This window comes from Mesoplodon mirus, assembly GCF_964341445.2.
Source record: "Mesoplodon mirus genome assembly, chromosome: 1".
In the NCBI taxonomy this organism is placed as follows: domain Eukaryota; kingdom Metazoa; phylum Chordata; class Mammalia; order Artiodactyla; family Ziphiidae; genus Mesoplodon; species Mesoplodon mirus.
In genome coordinates, this window is record NC_138976.1 from 588,325 (window position 1) to 603,241 (window position 14,917).

Here is a 14,917-nt window from a genome sequence, read left to right on the forward strand (position 1 = left end):
CCACCTACTGCCGGCGTGGTGGGCGGGGCTTCAGCCTAGTCCTTTCTGGGCCCCGCCCGGCTCAGACGTTACGGTGGGCGGAGCCTTCCTCGCCCAGCCGTGGCTGTGGACGGCCCGGCCCCAGCCCTGACGTAACGGGGGTGGCCCCGCCGAGCCCCGCCCCTTCCCTGACGTCGCGGTGGGCGGAGCGCCACCCCCGGGCCTGGCAGTGCTGTTCGGTGCGGCGGGGCGCGCGGAGGGATCGGTGTGGCCATGCGAGTCCCGAACCCGAACCCGAGCCCGATCCCGATCTCCGGCGCGGCGCGGCTCCCCAGAAGGAAGCGACGGGCGCGGGGCGCGCTCTGAGGCCTGGGGATGCGCCGCCGCCTCGACCATGGGCGCCGTCGCCTCCCGGAGGAGGGCGCTGCGGAGCGAGGCCATGTCCTCGGTGGCGGCCAAAGTGCGGTGAGTGCGGCGGGCCGACCGCCGGGGCCAGCCGCCCCCGCCCCCGCCCTCGCCCCGCAGCGTGCTCGCAGCCTGCGCCCCGCCCCCACCTCCGTGCGGCTCCCTTCCCTGAGGCTGCGGTGGGCGAGCCGCACCTCACGACCCTCACACACACTGGGTGGCAGGGGCTGGATGGAAAGCAGACCTGGGCCCCGCCTGCAGGTCCGGCCAAGGTGCACCGACACCCAAGGGTCCCCGAACTGCGACCTGCCAGCCCTGGGCATTCTGAGGTGGGATGGGAGTGCTTGCTGGCGGTGACCCCTGAGCCCTTCCTTGCTGGCGCCGAGGGCCTGGGTGGGGTGGGGACGCCAGGGTGGGTGATGTGCACTGACGGCGCACCCCGCTGTCACCCCGCAGAGCAGCCCGAGCGTTTGGCGAGTACCTGTCCCAGAGTCACCCTGAGAATCGAAACGGTGCAGGTAAGGGCGCGTGAGGCAGTGCCGGGACGGGGTCCACCCACAGCCCCCCAACCTAGGCGAGGGAATGCTGTCTCCTGTCCAGGTCAGGCCCAGCCCCTGCGCACTGTGGGGTGTGAGCAGGCAGCTAGTGCCCTGCTGGGCTGGCTTCCTCACGCCCCCTGCCCCGCCTGGCCCAGAGCGCCAGGAGGAGCTCCGAGCCACTCATCACCATGGCACCCACCCAGCTTGGGCCGTTGGCATGGCAACAGGCCTCCTGGCACCCCCAGGACTGGCACCACTGTCTCTGGGGGCCAGCTGGTGGGGGGGAGGGGAGAAGTTGGCACTGGGCACATGGGCGTGGTGGCAGGCTGGGAGGTGGCCTGCTTGTTTCTGGCCCCCACCCCCCATCACCCACAGGTAGCACAGCCTGTCGCCCACACGCACGTAAGAGGGGCTTGGGGCCATGATAGGCGTGAGACATGAACCTCTAGGGGGAGTGCGCAGCTCAGAAATACCTCTTCTGAAGTCATCAGGGCCCACGGTTTGTTCAGTGGGCCAGGCACCCGCTGGGTATTCATTCCCTGCCTTCAGAACACCCGGAAACTGGGAGGGCAGGGCCAGCAGGCCGCAAGCTCACCTGGTGCCTCTCCCCCAGACCACCTGCTGGCTGACGCCTACTCTGGCCACGACGGGTCCCCCGAGATGCAGCCTGCCCCCCAGAACAAGCGCCGCCTCTCCCTCATCTCCAACGGCCGCTATGAGGGCAGCCTCCCGGAGGAGGCCGTCAGTGGGAAGCCTGCCGGCGAGGGCCCCCAACCCCGTGTGTATACCATTTCCGGGGAGCCAGCCCTGCTGCCCGGCCCGGAGGCCGAGGCCATCGAGCTGGCTGTGGTGAAGGGGCGGCAGCAGCGGGAGCGGCACCCCCGCCACCATAGCCAGCCCCTGCGCACCAGCCCGGGCGGCAGTCGTGAGGACGTCAGCAGACCCTGCCAGAGCTGGGCGGGCAGCCGCCAGGGCTCCAGGGAATGTCCCGGATGTGCCCAGCTCACCCCGAGTCCTTCCCCTCAGGCCTTTGGGCTGGACCAACCGCCTCTGCCTGAGGCCACCAGCCGCCGCAAGAAGCTGGAGAGGATGTACAGCGTTGACCGCGTGTCTGGTGAGGGGGCTCACTGGGGGCCTGGGCAGCTTCAGGCAGGATGCTGGTGCTGGGGTCGGCCAGCAGCCAGCACTGAGGTTTGGGCAGAGCAGGGTGCCCAGGTCACGGCCTGCAGGTGGCGACCTGCCGCCACATCCCGTGCCCCACCTCAGGCCTCACAGTCGGCTTTGGCCCTGCCAGCACCAAATCATCGGAGGAGTGCTTCCCCGAGGAGGGGGCCTGGCCTGAGGGTCTTAAGGGTTGAGCAGGTAGAAAACCTGGCTGAACGGAAAGATCAGGCTGCCTCCAGGGAGTCCTGGGGAACAGTCCCTTCCCTGGGGCCCGCTTACCAAGGGAGGCGCGTGATTGCCTGGGGCCCAGCCAGCTAGTGGGGCCCTCCCCAGGATGGTCGATCTGTGCCAGTGGCTGCGGAGCCCCAGAGGCCTGCTGTCGGCAAGATGCCTCCCTGGGACATTCAAGTGGCCCCACGCCTCCTGGCTCTGAGGTTGTCATCTCCTGAGGGTAGAATTCTACCTAGGAGACCTGGTGCGTCCTCTCAGGGCACCTCTTGGGCCTCCAAATCAGCAACCCAGCTGGGCCTCAGGGCACAGGCCTGGGGTGTGGGCAGTTCACCTCCACGACCTCATGCTCCTCTGATGCACCCAGGCCAGGGGCTGGGACAGGGGTCAGGGAAGAGAATAGAGTGATCTTCACCCACTCTGTCTAGTGGCTATAGGGGCCCTGGGAAGGGGCAGTCTCCACGCCCGGTGAGGGCCTCCGCCTCGCCCTCCGAGAAGGGTCTGGGAGAGGGGAGGTCCAACCAAGTGGACGCCAGAGTGGGCCGCAGAGAAGGCCCTGGAGACCCCAAGGAGAGGCTGCAGCCATTGTCCCTGCCCTTCCCCTCCTGCTTAAATGGAGACAAAGTCAATCCTTTCTCTGGGCACCCTGGAGGCAGGCTGTGCTCTCAGAAGAACACTCGTCAGCTGTGGGTAGCAGAGGGAGAGCTAAGCAAAGACAAGCGTCACCAAGCCGCCGAGCTGTCGTGCCTTGAACAGCTGAGCGGACACCCGAGCCTGCTGGCCCTGCGCCGGCCTCCCGACCTGGGATGGGGCTGGGGAGCCCTGGTGCTTCTCCTCCACCGTCTGTGGCAGAAGCATCTCCTTCCCCGACAGGTGGGGGTAAAGACTTCAGGAACCCCTGAGCCAGCCTAGTCACTGCTCCTTTGGTCTCTTCCAGATGACGTCCCCATCCGTACCTGGTTCCCCAAGGAAAACCTCTTCAGTTTCCAGACAGCAACTACAACTATGCAAGCGTGAGTCATGTCTGATGTGTGCTGGGCCCAGGCCGGGCGCCCTCTTCCTGGTGCTCAGGAGTTACTGCCGGATCCTCTCCCGTCCTCTGAGCCCACCTGCGTGGCTGCTTCTGAGCAGCCCCGTGTGCCATGTTCCGCCAGCTCTGCCTGAATGTGTCAGTCTGAAGGAAGGCAGGCCTGGCTGCTCTTAACGCCACTGCCCCTCCCCCGCCCCATCCCTTCCCCACTGCCCTGTCCCTCACAGTCCCTCCAGTCCGTCCATCCTGTCCTGCGGGGACCTGGGTGGGGGCTGCAGCTGATGCAGTCACCAGCAGAGATGGTTCGCTGCCCCGTGTCACCCAGCTCCGCCTTCACGCAGGCCCCAAACAGCAGCCTACTTGTGTTTCATGCGCATTGCGAGTGATCACAACTTAGTCCCCTGGGGGGCATGCTCTTGACCTTCGCACAGCTGGGTGTTCTGTCAGGGCTTCCTTTCAGGGAGGGACTCTGCTGCAGTGTCCCCGATACCGAAGAAGCTGCCTCCTGCGTATGCTACCCTGGGGAGCGCACCACCACCCTTGGGCTGGATGGGGGCCGCTACCTTCGCTGCTGGACCCAGGGTCGGCAGGGCACAGTCAGGCCTCTGTGCAGCCCGACAAGGTCACAGCATCTGGTGGCCTAGGCCACGGTGACTTCCGCGTCTGCTGCCCTTTCAAGGGCTGGCCTGCGGCATAGCCGGCACCCTGCTGGTGCCTGGGTGCCTGTGAGGGACCCTCCAGGTCCATGACAAGAAAGGAACTAACTGAAGGGCGGTTGGGGGTCCGAGGGTCTCCGCTCACTGTGTCTTCTCTCTCACGCTGCCCCTTCCCGCCTCGACTGTAGCATCTCGTAAGTACCGTGTGGACCTCGAGCCTGAGGGCATGGCGGTTGTCCCTGGGGGACTCTCCCACCCCCAAGTAGGTTGGGGCAGGCCAGGGACCTGGGCCTTGACCATGAGGGCGTGCTGGGTCCCAGCGAGCGCCAAGGCTACAGCAGGGCCTGCGGAACTGGGCCAAGGACAGGGCGAGGCAGGCCAGGACCTTCTGCCTGGCCCAGTGCCCTGGATGCCCCGCTGGGCCCTGAGCTCGAGCCTCTGTCCCCACGTCTCTGTCCCTCTTGCCTTCGGCCAAGGGCAGTGCTGACTCGTGGCGGTTTCCCAGGGTGTTCAGGGGCTACGCGGAGAGGAAGCGCCGGAAACGGGAGAATGATTCCGCGTCTGTAATCCAGAGGTAGGGCCTGCCAGCCACTCGCCACCAGGGTCCGTCTCTTGTCTGTCCTGGTCTAGCCTGGGCCCACCCAGCCCAGCAGACCTGATGGGGGAAGGGCGGTGGCGAACACTGGCCTGGCCCTGCTCTGGGGACGCGGCAGGCAGGAAAGGTCATGTGGCCTGAGCCCCTAGGCCTATGTTTTGGGGGTACAGTGACAGCTGAACTGCAGCCAGCTGGCCCCCTGTGCCTTTTTCTGGCCCTTGAAGCCCAGAGCAGTGGGGTCAGCAGCCAGGCTTACCCTCCCTAATCCCCACCCACCTCAGAGATGTGTCCAGGAAGCTTGTCTGGCCATCTTGCAAGTTGGGCCTTGGCAGGGCACAAAGTTTGGGGTGAAGGAGACCTGATTCTGAGGTGGCCCAGGGACACAGCGGCAGGGGAGGGGCATCTGCCAGCCCCAAACCCACCTCACGCTTGGGGACAGTTGTGCTGCCCTGGCCACCATGTGCAGGAAGCAGGAGCCCTTGACTACGGGGGGAGGGAGGCTCCCGGGGTTCAGAGTGCCTGGGCGCAAGGAGAGAAGGGAAGCGTGGGCAGCGAAGGTGGGAGACCCGAGTGCACAGGGTCGCCGAGGGCGCTGTCCTGGGAGGGGGTGGGGCTGCAGGAGGAGGCTGGCTTATCGTGCCTTTGTACTGGCAGCAAAGGGGGAGCCCGAGAGGAGTCTCAGGAGGACAGGGACTGGGTGGGATTTGCCTGTGGGAGAGCTGGGGGCGCCGGGAGGGCATCCCTCACGGCAAGGGGCAGTGTTGGGACGGTGGCCAGCAAGCCGTGGGGAGGGGAGCGCGTGGGACGGGGCGCCACCCTCGCGGCCCTCACCAGCCCCCGGTGCTTCCGCCCCCAGGAACTTCCGCAAACACCTGCGCATGGTCGGCAGCCGGCGGGTGAAGGCCCAGAGTAAGGCCCGGGAGCGGCGCGGGCGGGCGGGGGCGCGCTGTTCTTGGCCGGCTGGGGCTTCGCGTGCTGCGCTCTGCGCCCCAAAGGCCCGCGTCCCCAGGCCCTGCTGCAGGGCCCCGCTGCATCCCCGCTGCACCCCCGCGGGCACCTTCCCACTCCCAGGCTCCGCCCCAGGACAGGGCCCCGCCCCTGCACGGAGACTCCGCCCATGTCCGCCCAGCACTGTCCTTGTCCGCTGTCGACCGGACGCACTCCCCACTCCCGCCCCTCCCGCCGCAGTGGCGTCTTCCACTCTCCGGACCCCCTCACTGTCCCCACGTCCTCCCCAGCCAGCCCCTGTCCCTGTCCATTTCGTGCGGCTGCAGGCCCCGCCCCTAACGGGTTCTGCTTTCGCTGCAGCGTTCGCCGAGCGGCGCGAGCGGAGCTTCAGCCGGTCCTGGAGCGACCCCACCCCCATGAAAGCCGACACCTCCCACGACTCCCGAGACAGTAGGTGCCCGGCGGCGCAGGCCAGCACACCTCTCCCAGAGGCTCCCCTAGGCCCCCAGCCCTGCGCTCCCTGCGCCGGGGGAGCAGCTAGGCTTCTGCGCCTTTGCTGAACCTCGGTTTACCAGACTGAGGGGGGCCCTCCGGCACCTCCGATCTTCTGGGCAGGGGTAACTAAGGGCTGCGGCTCGCTGGCTGCCCTGGCCTGGTGCCGCCCTCATGCCCGAAGCCTGAGGAGCAGTGCCAGACTCCTCCTTGGCCCGGGCTCCAGGCACGCCTGGCTGGAGCTGACCCTTGCCCTCCGGCTCCCACTGGCCTTGCACCAGGGTCCACCGCCTTCCCAGTCAGGCTGGTGGCAGCTGCCAGTCTTGTCGGGCTGCTGGGGTCCTCAGCTTGGCTCTCACCCACCCTGGGTTTCTCCCTGACCTGGAGGACCCTCCGGGACGTGGCTTGCTGGCTCTGGCCTCCACCCATTTCTGGGGGTTGCAGCCGGGACAGGAGGCGCTGCAGATGATCCTCAGGCCCAGTGGCACATTCTGCCCTACAGGTAGTGATCTGCAGAGCTCACATTGCACCTTGGGCGAGGCCTTTGAGGACCTGGACTGGGAGACGGAGAGGGGCCTGGAGGCTGTAGCCTGTGACACTGAGGGCTTCGTGCCACCCAAGGTCATGGTGAGGCCCCACACAGCTGTTGCAGGCTGCTCAGCAGTGGGGAGGGGGGTCTCAAGGGGGCTCCTGCTGCCCACTGGCTCCGAGGCGGCCAGGGCGCTGAGTGGCCCCCCTGTTGTTCCCAGCTCATCTCCTCTAAAGTGCCCAAAGCTGAGTACATCCCCACCATCCTCCGCAGGGACGACCCCTCCATCATTCCCATTCTCTATGTGAGTGCCTGCCCAGCCCCCCTCGCGGTGTCGGGTGGGGGGTGCTGCCTGAGAAGGGCTCTGACGTGGGGCTGGCTTCCATCTGTCCCAGGACCACGAGCACGCCACCTTCGAGGACATTCTGGGTAAGTACTCCGCCCCCCTGCCCTCTGGTCTTGGGGCTGCTGGGGGCGGCACTCACACCTCTGCCTCCGCAGAGGAGATAGAGAAGAAGCTGAACGTCTACCACAAGGGGGCCAAAATCTGGAAGATGCTGATTTTCTGCCAGGTAGGGCTCAGCCCTTCCTGCCCAGGGGTGGGGGGTGGAGGGTGCCACCTTCCTGGGCATGCACGTCTGCATCTGCACGTGTTGGGGGCAGCGGTGGTTGGACACCTCCGGTGCGCGGCCCCGTCGGCTAACTGCAGCCTCTCACAGGGCGGCCCAGGACACCTGTACTTGCTCAAGAACAAGGTGGCCACCTTTGCCAAAGTGGAGAAAGAAGAGGACATGATCCAGTGAGCTGGGGGTGTGGGGGGGCTGGGAGGCTGGGGGGCTGGAGGCAGCATCTGCTGGGGCACCGTGTCCCCGCAGTGCCTCCTGTGATGCCCCCTCACACCTGGGGGTCGGGCTGGAGGCCACCTGTGACCATCCCTCCCCCGCCAGCTTCTGGAAACGGTTGAGCCGCTTGATGAGCAAAGTGAACCCGGAGCCGAACGTCATCCACGTCATGGGCTGCTACGTCCTGGGGAACCCCAACGGGGAGAAGGTATGGGGCCCAGGGCCCAGAGCCCACACCAGGCTGCAGACCCCAGACCTGTGAAGGGTTGATAGAAGCCCCATTTCTCTCCAGATTCCCTTTCCCTTCTCATTCTCCCAGGGAAACCCCCATGCCTGGGCCTAACCAGCTGGGGGGGTCCTGTTCCCCAACCCCCCATTCTCCTCATCCCTCTGTCTTCCCCTGCCCTGAGCTCATGGCCCACCCCCTCTTTTCAGCTGTTCCAGAACCTCAGGACCCTCATGACCCCTTACAGGGTCATCTTTGAGTCCCCCCTGGAGCTGTCAGCCCAAGGTGAGTTTGCCGGGCTGGTCCCCAGTTGTGGGGTGGGTTCTGGGGGGCGGTGGCCTGAGCCCCGGCCTCGCCCCTCCTGCCTCAGGGAAGCAGATGATCGAGACCTACTTTGACTTCCGGCTGTACCGCCTGTGGAAAAGCCGCCAGCACTCGAAGCTGCTGGACTTTGAGGATGTTCTTTGAGGGGCAGGTCCACCACCTGGCCGCTTCTTCGGACCAGCGACGGGGGCTGGGCCGCTGTGTGCTGCCCAGTACCGTGTGGGTCCTGGTCTTTACGGCCACTTCAGGGCACCCTCAGACGTCGCTCAGGTTCCCTCCCAGGGGTCTGGTCCTCAAGGCATCATGGGTCAAAAGAGGTCCCAGCCCCCGCGCCCGGGAGGAGACACCGCGGCCAGTGGACGTTGACCGGGTCTAGGCCTCGCCTGGAGGCTGCAGCTCTGGGGCGGCTCCTGTGCAGGGTCATAGAAATAAGTGCAATTTTCTACCACCCCTGAGACGATTCAGAGGGAAGCAGCATTACTGGTTAACTAGTTAAGTGCTACGTTACTAGTAACGGCGTAGACCACCCGGCTCAGCGTGTGTTCAGGACCTCGTCTGCCCCGCGCCCCAGCCCTGCCGTATCTGATCACCAGCACCAGGGCGGCCCGCCTGCCCGGCCTGGCTCCGTCCCTGGCCGAGTCCCTGATTGTCTGTGCTTGCACTGCTCTCGCCACCCCTGCTTACCTGGCCTCGGCCATGCCGGCTCGGCAGGGGTGCCCGGGCAGCAGCTGGGGGGCACACCTTCCTTTCTCTCAGAGCGCGCGCTGGGTCGAGCCAGGCCCTGCCTGCTCCCCGGTCTCCCAGGCCCGCCCAGCTCCCTGCTGCTGTCCAGCTCAGCTCTTGGTGGCCGAGCTCTGAAGTCCTCTCCTAGTGCAGAGGCCTGGGCTCTTGGCGGGGCCTGCCGGGGCTGGGTCCTGGTGGGGGAGAACCCTGCTGCACCCCGCTTAGGGGCCTGGACCCTGCAGCCAGGGCCCGAGAGCTGGGCGGCTGGTGTGCTGCGGGCTCGAAGCCTGGCCCGCGGCCCAGTGGGTGAGCTCTCTTGTACATAGCTGGGGCTCGGGGGCTGGCCCCCCTTTGCAGAGCCTGGTCTGAGACACCTGGCTGTGCCCCCAGCCAAGGGGGGGCGGGGGCTTGTGCCGGGCTCTGAAAAATGTACGACTTCCCTTAGAGTGACCATTAAATCTGACCCTCTGCTGCGGCCGCCGCGTGGGTCTCCTCTCTCAGCACCACCGTCCACTGCCTCCCTGGGCCCAGAAGGTTCTGGGCCCGCTGGTCTGAGGTTGTTGCTGCGGTGGCCGCCTGGACCGAGGGGGCTGGAGCCGCTAGGCCTGCCCTGCCAAGGGCACTCTGCGAGAGGTCTGGGGACGGGGCTCCCAGGGCTCCGGGGAAAAGAGCAGATCCTTGACAGGGCTGCAGGATGTGGTCCTGCAGGGGAGCCAGGTGAGGTCGGGAGGTGAGGGCAGAGACACCCTCCTCCTGTAGCCTCTGCCCCACTCCCGGGCACAGAGCGGAGGGCCATTCCTTCCCTCAGGCCATTCTCTGCATGTGGTCAGCAGTGTGGCCACAGTGGGAGGCTGGGAGGTGACCACAGGACCAGCTGGCCATCACTAGCCTTAGTCATCCCCAGATGTGCCCATTGCCGCCACCCTCCCCTCCAGTGGTCAAGGTGCTTTTGGGTCCAGCCAGGCTTGGCTACCCTGGTGGCTCCTGTTGCAGTTGCCTGGGGCAGATCAGCAGGTGCCAGATGGGTGCATCCAGGGCCACCAAGGGCTGAGGAGGGTTGGGGGCTGCCAGGGGATGGCATGGGTGAAGGCTGGGAGGCCTGGGGTTCTGGGGGCCTGGAGGCCGGCAGCCTGGCATCGGGGGCTGCTGCCAGGGGAATTCATGTCCGGAAGAAAGCCCACCCAGGCCACGAGGATAGCTCTCCAGCGTGACCCATCTGCCCTCACCATGTGCTTCGAAGGCACGATTACCATATGACCTGCAGGCCTGACCCCGGGACTGCCAGAAGCTTTGTCGCGTGCCCCTGCCCCTCCCCCAGACTCTGACGGGGGACCCTGTAGTCGAGGGACTGGGGCTGTGGAAGCAAGTGGGCTTGCCCCACAGTCTTTTGGGTCAGCCGCTGTGGGTAAGGGCTGGTGAGGTCCGCCCGCGGGAGGCTTGAGGTCTTGCATCTGGTTCACAAGGTTCCTTCCCTCATACCCCATAACCACCAACCAGCGTGATGGAGAAAAGACATGAAACCCAGTACAAATGAGGAAGGCGTTTTGGGAAAAGAACAAAACCGAGGGGAGGGGTGGCAGACCCGGAGGCAGGCTGGGTGGGGGCGGGCCGGGGCAAGCTCAGGTCTCTGCGGCCTTCCCCGCACGCCCAGCCAGCTGGGAAACCGCGGCAGCAGCAAGCGAGGGCTGGGAGAGAAGTATTGGCAACTAGTGTGCGAGGAAAAGGGTTAAGGTCCTTAGCATGCAAGGAGTTTTTATGTATTGACAAGAAGGAGACAAGAGCCAGCAGAGAAGAGTGAGTAAAGGGCTGAACTGACAACTCACAGAGAAGAAAATCAAGTGGCCGATGAAAAGTCAGTGAAGGGAAAGAGGTGCTTGCTGCCTGTTTGTTTGGCAAAAATTTAAAGGGTATGAGTCACCCTGTGCTGGTGACTGTGTGGGGAGGAGATCATGTGAATTGCCACAGCCTTATTGGAAAACAGTCTGGCAATAGCTCTTAAAATATAACTGGTAAACACTGAGCCAGCACCTCCCACTGGGGCCTTCTGCATGGACGTCCATGTCCCACAGTTCATGCCATTAATCGGGGCAAGGCCAGATCATGTGGACGGCTATCCTGGAAGAGGCAGATTGTTCAAAAGGCTTGTTGTTGAGGGAGAAGTATGGTTGGGCCTGCAAGAGGCCCGAATACTCTCTGTTTAAACTGATGAGGTCAAGCTCACATTGATGAGGTGTGTTCTGCTCACCCATGGTGACACACACGCCTGTATAATGTCTGATGTCCAGTCCTCACCTCCTGGTGACAGCGTGGACAGAGGTGGCCCCGGCCTGCCCTGTCTACCTGTGCTGCTCTCTCCAAGCCTTGCAGTGTGCATGCCCCAGCCTACGTGGCCAGGCTCACCCCCTCAACCCCAAACAGCCACCCCCCATTACCCCCTGCCCTAGAGGGACAGACCCCACCATGGGGAGGACAGACTCAGGGCGTATCTGCCTTGTCTAGAACCTTCCATCACCATTAGGATGAAACTCAGATCCACTGTTTGCCCTACTATCCGGAAGGGACACGTTGTGCCTACAGCTCCTTTAGTAGGTCTGTGTGGGGGGAAGAGAGTCGCACTTGAATTCCCAGGGAGGGGTCTCCAGAGACCAGGATTAGGAGGGAGATCGTCAAAGCCACTGTGGAGCCACCCTCCTGCTGGTCCCACCCCACGCAGCTGTCACCCAGACAGGGCCAGGGTCTTTTTGGGGACCCCAGGAAGGCAGTCGTGGACTAGACATGCTGTATTCATTGGACATGGCTCAAGGGCCAGGAAGGGAGACCCTGGAGGGGGCTGGGAGCTAGGGACCTGGAAAGGTCAGGAAAACCACCTGCAAAGGTGTTTATGAGCCCCTGGACCTGCTCCCAGGCCTGTGTGGACCTGACCCAACCAGCGCCCTCAACAGTGGACCAGCCCATTCCCAGACCCACCACTGGGGGTGCAGCTAAAACCCCAGCATTCTCCATAGGATGGAGGCAAGACCCCAGTCTCACAGAGTGGTATTCAAAATACTAGAAACCAGAAGAACTATGGCACTTGAAGAACCATGAAGATCTTGCCCAGCAGGTACAAGCCACCAGCAGGTACCAAGGATGAGAAGACACAGGTGTTGAAATTATCTGACAAAGACTTGGTAGAGCTGTTGTAAAGATGCTCACATGAGCTGTTGATCTAAAATAATAAAACAACCAGTTATTTTACCAGCAACCTGGGTTTATTCGGGAACAGTACAGAACTGGAATTCAGGACAAGCAGTCTAAGGTGAACCACAAGCAAGTGCAGAGAACAAGGGAGCAGAAACTCTTTTGTAGAGGAGAAGGCGGAGTTGGGAGGGGCTGTTCTAAACAAAGTGTCCGTTGGAGGAAAGTGTGAGTTCGCAGTGTGGTGGCTTTTCATTGGCTGCACTGTGCTGGTCTCTCATTGGCTGGGCTGTTGCTCGGCGGGGAGAAAATCTTCCTTCCTCCTGCTGGGTAGTAAGTAGTAACCTTCCGGTTGGGCCTGCAATTGAGGCTGCACGGTAGGGTGTGAGAGCTCCCCCTTCTGGCCTCCTGTTAAATAAGGTTTCTGTTTATTAATTTTCACATTTCTCCTCTTTGATCAAGATTTTTCTCTGAAAGCACTGCTTATCAAAAATCAGTTTTTTATGGATTCAGTGACTTTTTGTCCATCAATGCCAGGGAGGACCTTCCCTGGGTACCGTGTGCCTCGTGGAAGGGAGAGTGCACAGATTGGAAACCTCTTGAGGTCACATTCAAGTAACAAGGAGGGGTAGGAGGGAGATCTCTCAGGAGTTTCCCATCTAAAGTCTGTGTCTTAGAACAGTGAATACAGCAAGGGAACAGTCAACACAAAGAAGTAAGCACTTTGAGAAGGCACAGTGCAGGAATAAACATGAAGCCATAGCTGATAAATTTTCCCCCAAATAGCAAAACTTCAAGGACTTTTGTTTATTAAAATTGAAGTATAGTTGATTGACAGTGTTGGGTTATTAAAGACATTCATTTGAAACTAAATGTTTGTCAATAGTATAGCCTGTAGGTTACAAATTTAGACCATGAATTTGGATAAGAATCCGGAGTCAGTTAATAGTCCAGATGAAATAGAGAGACTTGTGTGAATTTGAAACCTAACAGGCCTGGTTCTGACATCTGGTCAGATGTTGTCTTCTTCAATTCGGGGAAATCTTTACTTTCAGGTCCCCAGTCGGCGGTGTGCAGCTTCATTCAGGCATGAGTCACCTGAATCCAGGGGTCTATTCCTTGGAGTTGGACAGCACAAGGGTGGGTTAGCAGTGCCTGATTCGGGCCTTTCCAGTGAGGGTGAAGGGGGTCCTTACTCAGGGGTCTTTTCCAACAAAGTCTCTGGGTTGCAGGTGTGATGCGCAAGCTCTTCATCTCGTGGGAGCGTGCTGTGAAAAGATCGCTCTTCCAGGGCATGATTATTTTCAACAGAAGCAATCAGGCCTCTATAATATTGAAGTATATCTCCCTTTACCAGCAGTGGATCAAAAGAGGCAGGTCTCAGGTGCACCCGAGGTCTGGTGACTGTCTCAGGGGTGAGAGTTGATGAGTTCCAAAGGGAGTGGTCTGAGATTTAGAAGGATAAACGGCAATGCTTTTGGCCACTGTAGTTGGAGAGTGTAAGTTTTGCCAGTTGGGTTTTAATAGTGCCCTAGTGCATTCGAGTAACCCTGTGGATTGGGGATGGTAAGACAGTGAGAGTGGAAAACCGGACAAACAGTACAGACTAGTCGAAGTACCAGACCAGTAAAATGGATTCCCCGGTCACTGTGAAGGACTCCCCAGAGAAGGGGATTAGGGATTACCCAGGGAAGGATAATCTTTTCTAACAAAATGTTAGCCTTGGAGGAAGCAGTGGCCTGTCTACAGGGGAGAACTTTGGTCCAGTGAGAAAATATACAGCTCATGACTAAACATGTTTGTATCCATGTGGTGGGGAAGCTGTATGAAATCCATCTGCCGGACCTCCAGTGGTACGTGAGGCAGTTCAGTGTCTGGGAGCAGTGCAAACGGGTTTCCCTGGATTGTGTTTTGTTTCTCGTGGAGGTGTTTTTGGCCCCACTGTGTGGCACGTGGGATCTTAGCTCCCCAACCAGGAATCGAACCCGCAGCCCCTGCATTGGAAACGCGGAGTCCTAACCACCAGACTGCCAGGGAAGTCCCTGCCTGGATTGTATTTGGACAGGTGAGACAGGTGGGACGAGCCAGGTGGACACTTTCTGCAGCCTTATGAATGTTTCCCCACCGATGTTGGTTCGTGAATGCTCTCATTTTGTCAGTGGACCTGTGGTTTAGCGCATGTCCAATGGTGAGGAGTGAGAACCTTAGAATTTCTGGTGGAGGCTGGATTGTTATTTGGCCCAAGCTAGAGTTCTTTTCATCAAACCAACAGTCACTAGATTTCCAATATTGTTTTTTCTTTTCTGGGGCCAACTGTTATGCATTTCTAGTCAATTTTTCCAGATTGTCCTCTTGGGGAGCATGTCTTTGGACCATGACAGAAGTTTGGCCATTGGTTCCTTTGAGAGCAGCGGTTTTGGAGGAAATATCAGTGACGTGGCTTCCTTTAGCCTCTGGGGGGTCGAGTCTGGAATGCCCAGGGATCTTAATAACCGTCAGGGCGGCTGCGAGAGTATGGTATCTGTTAGATTTGGAAATGGGAGCCATTTTTAATCTTTCCCCATTAGAGGTAAGGAACCTCGTTTCCATCAGCATCCCAAGGTCTTGGGCTGCCCCAAAGACATACTGACGGTGTAAATATGGTGATTTTGCCCTTGGCTGAAGCACAAGCCGAGTGAGAGCATATAGCTCAGCCTGTTGGCCCAAAGTAGCCAGAAAGTAAAGGTGCTGCCGTGGTGACTTCAGGGGGGCCGTAGCAGCATGGCCAGCACAGTGTTTACCACTGTCACCTTCAGCAGGGACCGTCCGCAAACCACGGGAAGTCCGCACGGTTAGAGGAGCCCCCTGTACAGCGGCATGGGGCATCAGCAGGTGCTCTGTCGGCGTGAGGCAGTCGTGAGGTTGTCAGAGAGGCAGAGAGCAGAACAGCAGCGGCAAGGTTGCTGCAACGGGGAGAGCTGGGTGAGGAGCTGTTAGCAGGGTTCCATGGGAGGTGGGGTGACTAACTGGAAAGCGTTGAGTGTGTGAGAATTGGGGAGGGCTTCTACCGCGTGGGGTGCA

At 61.4% G+C, this 14,917-nt stretch overlaps 1 protein-coding gene across 14 annotated transcripts; it reads left to right on the forward strand.

Annotated features, from left to right (window-relative positions):
* Nucleotides 1-188: 188 nt before the first annotated feature.
* NSMF (NMDA receptor synaptonuclear signaling and neuronal migration factor) lies at nucleotides 189-11,873 on the forward strand. Of its 14 annotated transcripts, none has more exons than XM_082626885.1 (15): nucleotides 250-444; nucleotides 841-902; nucleotides 1,537-2,037; nucleotides 3,253-3,328; nucleotides 4,483-4,575; nucleotides 5,453-5,505; nucleotides 5,905-5,994; nucleotides 6,539-6,663; nucleotides 6,786-6,869; nucleotides 6,961-6,994; nucleotides 7,067-7,137; nucleotides 7,285-7,364; nucleotides 7,513-7,615; nucleotides 7,843-7,918; nucleotides 11,733-11,873. In XM_082626885.1, the coding sequence occupies exons 1-15, from the start codon at nucleotides 374-376 to the stop codon at nucleotides 11,765-11,767; spliced, it is 1,554 nt and encodes a 517-aa protein (XP_082483011.1). In that variant the 5' UTR covers nucleotides 250-373; the 3' UTR covers nucleotides 11,768-11,873. The 14 variants fall into 14 exon arrangements, 13 of the variants coding, with proteins under 13 accessions (XP_082483003.1, XP_082483004.1, XP_082483011.1 ...); XM_082626880.1 differs by lacking the exon at nucleotides 11,733-11,873 and adding an exon at nucleotides 11,586-11,702; XM_082626875.1 differs by lacking the exon at nucleotides 11,733-11,873 and adding an exon at nucleotides 8,004-9,155.
* Nucleotides 11,874-14,917: the final 3,044 nt, after the last annotated feature.

Coding starts and splice junctions, on each gene's coding strand:
- NSMF (XM_082626877.1), top strand. CDS start 374: ATGGGCGCCGTCGCCTCCCGGAGGAGGGCGCTGCGGAGCGAGGCCATG. Junction 445..840: donor TCGGTGGCGGCCAAAGTGCG/GTGAGTGCGGCG, acceptor GTCACCCCGCAG/AGCAGCCCGAGCGTTTGGCG. Junction 7,919..8,003: donor CCTGGAGCTGTCAGCCCAAG/GTGAGTTTGCCG, acceptor CTCCTGCCTCAG/GGAAGCAGATGATCGAGACC.